Source organism: Helianthus annuus, chromosome 8 (genome assembly GCF_002127325.2).
Source record: "Helianthus annuus cultivar XRQ/B chromosome 8, HanXRQr2.0-SUNRISE, whole genome shotgun sequence".
Classification (NCBI taxonomy): Eukaryota; Viridiplantae; Streptophyta; class Magnoliopsida; order Asterales; family Asteraceae; genus Helianthus; species Helianthus annuus.
Genome location: NC_035440.2, coordinates 71,709,603 through 71,718,292, shown reverse-complemented (window position 1 = coordinate 71,718,292; position 8,690 = coordinate 71,709,603). Strand labels below are relative to the sequence as shown.

Here is an 8,690-nt window from a genome sequence, read left to right as displayed (position 1 = left end):
CGCAACCGCAAGCGGGGCGTAGACACTAGGGTACATGAAATCAAACTACTAAACCCTTACCATAAAATCAAACTACGAAATCTGATTAAAATATGGAGGAATCAGGGTCATCGATTGCGAAGAAAGAACGTAAGATTGACATGAAGAAATTTCAGTTAGAGAAAATTACAAATTGCCACCTCTTGTTCTCAACATATCACGCACTACACGTTTTATACGTTATAGACTATAACTTAGGGATGAGCATTTGGTACCGGGTACCGGTACCGAACCGTACCGGGTATATTCGGTACCGGTACCTACTTTCTTCGTTTTTCGGTACCGGTACTGGTACCAAACTTCGGTACCAGTACTCACTTTTCCCCTTTTTTGGTACCGGTACTTTCAGTACCGGTACCAGTTCAGTACCGAACAGGTACCGTGCTCATCCCTACAATAACTTATAGTTATTTGTATTTCATCCTTTTTCTTTTTCTGATAAAAGATAACCAAAGTCTATCAAAATTAAACGTTGATTAGAGAACTAGCAAGTGGTCTCACCCTATAGATAACAACAAATCAAACACCACTTAACAAACATTCACACCCATCTGCTTACGTCACTTTCCGATCACTCACATCACTTCCATCTCATCATTTCCACCCTCTCTCCACCACAAACTTCCACCAAATGCCGACCGGCGACCACAACCGCCGGCGGATCCTCAACTCAACTCCACTCCTCCCCCACCACCGTCACACCACCACCACCACCAACTCCACCTTTCCACCGGAATCCACATTCACCGGCTCCTCGTTCTCCGGCGCTGTCTTCAACCTCTCAACCACCATTGTCGGTGCCGGAATCATGGCTCTTCCGGCCACTCTGAAGCAGTTAGGCATGATTCCAGGCCTAATTGTTATTCTACTGGTCGGAATCTTGACTGAAACTTCCGTTGATATGATAATTAGGTTTAGTAGGGCTTCTAAGTCCAGTTCGTACGCCGGACTTGTTGGAGATGCGTTCGGTGGTGCCGGACGGTCGCTGTTGCAGATCGGAATTGTTGTTAATAACGTTGGATTGCTCGTTGTTTACATGATTATCATTGGTACTTACTTACACATGATTAGATCCTGCATTTTATTTATTGTGAGTTTGTTTGCTGAATTGATCTATGAAATAAGGGATGGGATCGATAGTATTGAATCTGAACAAAACTGGGTACCGAATATATATTAGTATGGTACAGCACGGGTATGGAACTATTGAAATTCTGTACTTATTGGTACTAGTACCATGTTTTACCGAAAAGGTAGGGTACCAATACCGAAATCAATAAAACATGGTACTGATACATGTACCGGATAACCAAAATCGGTACGGGTACAGATCAAGTTGGCAAAATGATCAATCAGCAACTTCGGTCGCGGATAGATTTTGTTATTATTTTTATTATAATTTTTTTAGTGATTTTATTGAGATTTTTATCACATTGTTTGTTGCATCCATTTGTGTTTTTGTAGTTTTTTTTTCAAGATCTATTTAACCTGGAAACCTTTTGTAGTATTAAATGATCAATCACTAATGTCATATTAATTAATTAGGTTATTGATTTTTGAGATTTATGATATGGTAAGAAAACCGTTGACTTAGGGATGTAATTAACCATAGTTATAACCTATACGTGGTGTGTGATGTTTAAGTATATGCGGTTTTACATGTAGAACTTAGAGATGTAAATAGATTTAGACACAATAAATGATCCATTAGGGGGATCATGGAACTGTTTAAACTGTTGACTGCTTCTTTTTAGGCAGTGACTATTATAGTATTATATAATATAATGAATTCTGTATGGAAAGCTGAGCGATCGTGAGTATTAAGCGTTGCGAGTTTTGGTGCAGGTGATGTGCTATCAGGAACATGGTCAGAGGGGGAACACCATTTGGGGTTGATGCAAGAATGGTTCGGTCATCAATGGTGGACCTCACGTTCCGTCTTGCTGCTTTTAACCTCCCTCCTCGTTTTCTCTCCTCTAATATCCTTCAAACGTGTAGGTGAGTTTTTCCTACTCTTTTACTCACATGATAAACACATGCTTAATTTTTATGTTTTACTGCAATAAAAGATAGCCATAAGATAATTGGCAAATTGGAAATAAATAACCCCACCTAACTCAATTTGGGCGATAATAATCCTAAGTCAGTTATTGGCCGATAATAATCCGAACTGGTCAATTTCTTTTATAAAATAGTCCGCCGTTAAAATAGCTTAACGGAGATAAGTTTTTTTTCTGAATTACAAACCGATGTTTTAGGGCTTTTGATCAGAACGAAGATACGAGTCGATTGATGTAAAACTTACCTCGAAATACTGCCCCAACCCATGAAACCGGTGGTTCAATTCCCGTGTTTAAACTTCCAATTAACAAAAATCAAGCCATTTCGAGCACAATTTCGAGGTAAGTTTTACATCAAGCGACTCGTATCCTCGTTCTGATCAAAAGCCCTCAAACATCGGTTTGTAATTCGGAAAAAAACTTAACTCCGTTAAGCTATTTTAACGGCGGACTATTTTACAAAAAAAAATTGACCAGTTCGGATTATTATCGGCCAATAACTGACTTGGGATTATTATCGGCCAAATTGAGTTAGGTGGGATTATTTATTTATTTCCAATTCGCCTAGATAATTTGGTCTGTTAGATCGTGTGCAGACTTCTGCTTGCTTTCTTGAATATTCATAGGTAGTGTTGTATTAGTATACTATTCTACAAAGTTACCCCTTAGTATAATATGAAAAAAGAATCCCTTCTCGCGTTTCTTAAAAGCATGTTACTGATACTTTGTCAACACCCAAAAGTCTTCATGTTTAAATATGTCGTTATCTGACTTTTCTCTTGTTTCACAAACACTGCCAGATTCATTAAGATTCACATCAGCCTTGTCGGTGGGTTTAGCAGTTGTATTCGTGGTAATCACAGCTGGAGTAACCATAGTTAAAATAATCAACGGAACTATTACAACACCGCGTATGCATCCCAATCTTGTTGATCAGACATCCTTCTTAAAGCTTTTCACAACTGTTCCCGTACTAGTTACCGCGTATATCTGCCACCACAATGGTAATTTCTTTTAGAGTAAATTGCCAAAATCGTCCCTGTGGTTTGGGCATGTTTGCAAGTTTCATCTAAAACAACTTTTTTGTACCATATTGCCCTTCACTTTTGGGCTAATTTGCCATTTTCATCCAAACGTCTTAACTTTTTGCCAAAATCGTCCCTGAGGTTTGAGATTTTTTGCCATTTCCATCCAAATATCTCCTAGAAAAAATAATCCAAATTAGACGTTTGGATGAAAATGGCAAAAAAATCCCAAAAGTGAAGGGCAATATGGTACCAAAAAGTTGTTTTGGATGAAACAGGCAAACATGCCCAAACCTCAGGGACAATTTTGACAATTTACTCTTTCTTTTATGTAGTAATTTATTCATCTAAAAGATCATTAAATAAGCAAACTTTTATCTAACTTGGTGCTTTTTGTTAAATTATTTGTCGCAGTTCACCCCATAGACAATGAGTTAAAAGATCCCTCCCAGATGAAATCCATAGTTAAAACATCAATCATATTATGCTCATCCGTCTATATAGCAACGGGCTTTTTCGGATACCTTCTGTTCGGTGATCATACACAAGATGATGTACTTGCCAATTTTGACGGTGATCTTGGAATACCATATAGCTCGCTGATTAATGATGTTGTGAGAATAAGTTACTGTCTGCATTTAATGCTCGTTTTTCCAATTATTTTTTTCTCTTTGCGGCTTAATCTTGATGGCCTTCTTTTTCCTTACGCTATCCCTATTGCTTTTGACAATCGAAGATTCTTCCTGGTGACGGCTTTACTTATGAGTTTTGTATTTCTTGGAGCAAACTTTGTTCCTAGTATCTGGGACGCTTTTCAGTTTACCGGTGCCACTGCTACTGTCTCTGTCGGTTTCATTTTTCCGGCTGCTGTTGCGCTAAGGTGAGTCGGTTATTAAACTTTTTCTGTCCCATATAAATTGCAATATATTGGTATTAGAATGTCTAGTGAAAAGGGTATCATCCCTTTTTGGTGAGTATACATAACGTTATCACATGTAGGAATAAATCCGAACTCACTAATTTAATTAAGCTAATGGTTATGAAGTCAATATTGTGCATAGTTTTAAATAATAAGATAGCCCTATCAATCACTTGCACAAACATGATATACTTCACGCAAATAGGATCAAAAAAAAAAAAAAAAACATAAATGTGAGAATCAAGTTATCAATAACATTATGGTGAGAATCATAGTTCTGAGTGCCATTTATTAGGAATTTAAGTTCTTGACTAAATTGTGACGATCATAGTCTTCCATACCACATAAGTGAGAATCTAATTTCTTAGTGCCAAATTGTGAAGATCTTAGTCTTTGATACCAAATAAGTCTTAGTACCGAATTGTGAAGAGTATAAGCTTCAATACCAAATAAATGAGGATCTTAGTTCTCAATACCAAATAGGTGAAAAGGTTCCCATTATTGTTTAGTGAGAATTAAGTTTTCTAAGGCTAACATGCTACTAATTAGCACATAACATCTAACACTTATAACTTAGAAGTTAAAGTGCTTAAACACCTTATAGGCAGGCACATATGGCCACACCACAAAGTGGTCGTGTTGCCTATAATTGAGGAATGGCGATGCAATTTACCTATTTTAAAAAATAGGCATTTTTAGTGTATACTTCGTTTAGGAAATCTATATGCAAGGTAATGTGAGCACCTTAGACTATATGGAGTGAGAGGGGGGGGGGCATGAAAGAGTGGCGTTATTCGACATGTGGTTGCCATGTCAGCACGCGTCAGAAAAGTGGCGTGGTGCAAAAAAAGGAGTGGGAGCGGCGTGGTTCGTGGCGTTTTTATAAAAAAAATAATAAACTGCAACCAATTAAAACACACCAAAATCCACCCACCAATCAAGAGCCTCCACCTCACAACCCAAATGCCCCCCATGCCAGTGGAAAACTCTCCGCCCTCATCACCACGCCATGTCCACACAACCACAAGGGTGTTGGCCCAGGCTTCTAATCATAGTTGTCAACAGCAGCTATAGCGACCGCTATAGTGCGCTATGTAGCGAAGCGACGAAGTGTCTTGTTAAATATACATGTAAAATAGCATATATACCAAGGTATTTTGATATAATATACATATACAAATTTTCAAAATTCTTTTTCTAGTGTATCGCTATATAAAATAGCGGTCGCTATTCGCTATGTAGCATATAAGTCCCTTGTCGCTATTCGCTATTAGCAGCTAAGCTTCCAATTATGAACATACAAAACCAAACACAAACGATTTGGAGACTTAACATGTGTCATACTCTTTTATTATTAAACTCAACTCGACAAATAAAACTAAATACATAACCCTCTATTTATACTAAACATGAACTAATCCTAAACCTACTCAAACTCTATTTAAATAATTAAAAAAACTAACTAAATAAACCTATCTAATAAACAAATAATTCAAACTAATTTAATAAATAAACCAAACTACTTTTATCTCCAACTAACTTGAATTATCCTTAACCCATATTAACTTTATGGATATCCACCAAATCAGAGTTATCTCTTCAAAGGGGTGGTGTTCCCAGCATGGAAAGGCCACCACGCCACTTTTCCACGCCCACACCGTGTGGTCTTAACCACAGTGGTTTCCATATCATCTGTCCTTGCCTAAGTTTGCTTGAACACTATTGTTCATTTAGAATTTCATATGTATAATCAGTTCAGCTCTAACAATTAAATTCACCTATCACCATCCATTTGGTGGTTTTTGAGCTTCAGTTACTCAATTGTACAAATTCTCAACCCAAAAAAAAAATCATCAAAAGTAGTTTATTTCAACCGCTGATTCTTCTGACCCACTGCTGTGAAACCCTCCTGAACTGACAGGCTTTTCTAAACCTCTCCGTACATTGTTCTTTCTAAGTCTGTAAACCCTCTTATGCACTTGAGACTTACAGAACCAGACTCTCTCTTTCTTCAGAACTGGATAAACTCCTTCTGACCACACACTATGGCGGTTTCCTGCTTCTTCTAACCCACTGTGGAGCTGGAGCTGTGACCGAAGCATCTTTCACCTAATGTTGCGAGTCTCTTCTGATCTATCTTAACATCGCCACACCTTTTTTGACCCTTCTTTCTGAATCTTCAACCCTGCTCCTTTGAATCTACATGTGAGATTCACAGAAGCCCATCTTATCAATTTTTAATCTTCATTCTTCTGCATTGATAACCCACCCAATTAACCGAACCTCAAACTCAGCCTGGCTCTAATACCACCTGTTGACTATAGACAAGATGAAACAGAAACACAGCAGCACACCTCGCTGCCGGCAGCCTCTGTACTGCCATTGATTTGACAACAGCATCTCATTGCTGCTTTGTTTATGTTTCATCTTGTTTATATAGTCAGCCGTGATACCTAACAAAACACGTAAACCTACTATGTTTTTACTTTTATGCAACCCAAACATTATCACTAAATCCATTTCCTTATATTTACTTTGCTTCATTGACATAGATGGTTCCTTTATGGCCCGTGTAGATGGTACCATAGTTGTTAAAAGTCATCGCCTCTTGCGCCTAGGCCCATTTTCCAGGCAAGGCGATGCAACTGCGCTTTAATTCTCCAGGTGATGGTTCAGGCGCACATTCCAGCAAGATTTCTAGATTCTGGAGAGTTTCCGGCCAAATTCTCTAAGGAAAACTAGTTTTCTACACTAATACATTGATATTTACAACTTTTGATACCAAATAGATGATACTAAATGTTATATAATAACTTTTGTTGAATTTCACCAAGAACACTAACATGCATTATCATCACTAAGCAAAGTTTATCATAAATTAAACTAACCAACATGTTATAATCAATTCTAGCAGTGTTTCTAACATGATGGATACTTTATCCAACACACTACTTGGGAATTTCTTTTCTTTTTTAGTAAAAAATTATTCACAACAAGTATTAAATAAAAGTTCTTTTTTTCCAGAATAAATGAAGGTGAATTAAGTTTTAGTTGGATGGAAACTGAGTGTTGTTGGTGTTGCAGGGACACTCATGGAATTGCGACGAAAAAGGATAGACGCGTGTCGTGGGTGATGATAATATTGGCAGTATCATCAAGCACCATGGCAATTTTCAGTGACATTTATAGTTTCTTCATCACCAACAAACTCACTCACTGAGACTTGACTTGATTATTAATAGCATCCAGTTTACAATTGTAGATAAGTTATAAGTATAACTTCAACCTCAGAAATCAAAATGGCATCTGGGTTTGCTTGTTTTACTTCTCTTCTTCTGTTAAAGTAAAGTACAATTTATTCCATTTCAAGATGTAATTTTTATATATAGATATTTAAATACATAGGGTGAGGGTGAGTTTCATTACAAAAAACTTGATTATTATGAAAACAAGCCTAAATTGTTTATTTTTTTGATCAATGATTCATATTTGTAATTGATTTTTACTTCTTATGTATCATAAATTCATATGTTTATGTAAATAAAAAACCATCAAACTAATTTCTTCGTATGTTTTTAGATCGTTAACACAAACCTACACATGTGTAGCTAATATAACCGACTTACAAATAAATAATTATATATTTAGATTAAATTACGATTTTAGCACATGTGGTTATATCACTTTTACCTTTTTAGCCTAAAAAAGAATTTTTGAACATCTGAGTCTCTAACGTCTTTTTTTCTAACCCTTTTGGCCCCTAACACTAACCACATCCATTAAATGTTAGGGGGCAAAAGGGTTAGTAAAAAGACGTTGGAGGCTCAAATGTTAAATTTTTTTTTTTTGCTAGAAGGGTAAAAGTGATATAACCACATGGGCCAAAATTGTAATTTATTCTTTTTTAAATAAATTAGTTAATTAATAATAAACTAGTGGAATTCGAGTTTGAAAACTAGTTTGGGCCCAGCTTAACTCCTTTAAGCCGAGTTGATTGATTTTAAAGTTGGGTGTCGGCGATGAAAAAACCTAGAAGCTCTATGTGTTATATAGTAATCTATACTCTTTTTATGTATATATACATGTCCCATACACCAAGTATACCGATGCACTAAAGATGTTCAAAATCAAAGATAAAAGATAAATTCTCTATTCACAACTACCCCTTAGAAAAAGGTAATTTGAAACCTGAAAAATAGTGGAAAAAAAGGGAAGGGGGAAATAATAAATTATAAAATTGTGGGGTTTGTTTAAAAATTGGGGATTAGGTGTAAAGTGTAGGATGTAACGGGAAGAAGTCAATAGCCCAATACTTTTTGTTCTGAAAAAAATCCCAATATATAATATTATTTTTAATTAACATTTATATATATTATATATATATATATATATATATATATATATATATTTTTTATTTATTTCATTAGTGTCCGTTGATAAGACAAGGGATACGCTCACACTCACACGTCGTTATTCAAAGATTCATAGACCCAAACAAAATCCAAATGTCACCGACAAAAATACAATTTTTAGATTTATGTTTTATATATATGTATTTACTAGGTTATAACCCCGTGTATTACACGGGGTTGAATAAATAAATTTTATATACTAAATAATAAAATAATATATTTTTAAAAACTTCAT

General features: G+C 36.0%; 1 protein-coding gene across 1 annotated transcript; it reads left to right on the top strand.

Annotated features, from left to right (window-relative positions):
* Positions 1 to 486: 486 nt before the first annotated feature.
* LOC110873032 (amino acid transporter AVT6A) lies at positions 487 to 7,522 on the top strand. Its single transcript, XM_022121947.2, has 5 exons — positions 487 to 1,088; positions 1,885 to 2,037; positions 2,900 to 3,103; positions 3,539 to 4,004; positions 7,128 to 7,522. Exons 1-5 carry the CDS (start codon positions 671 to 673, stop codon positions 7,261 to 7,263), a joined length of 1,377 nt encoding a protein of 458 aa, XP_021977639.1. The 5' UTR covers positions 487 to 670; the 3' UTR covers positions 7,264 to 7,522.
* Positions 7,523 to 8,690: the final 1,168 nt, after the last annotated feature.

What these genes read in the sequence shown, in the direction of transcription:
- LOC110873032 (XM_022121947.2), top strand. Translation starts at nt 671, where the DNA reads ATGCCGACCGGCGACCACAACCGCCGGCGGATCCTCAACTCAACTCCA. An exon ending in GTATATCTGCCACCACAATG is followed by an intron (nt 3,104 to 3,538) that starts GTAATTTCTTTT and finishes TATTTGTCGCAG; the next exon opens with TTCACCCCATAGACAATGAG. An exon ending in CCGGCTGCTGTTGCGCTAAG is followed by an intron (nt 4,005 to 7,127) that starts GTGAGTCGGTTA and finishes TTGGTGTTGCAG; the next exon opens with GGACACTCATGGAATTGCGA.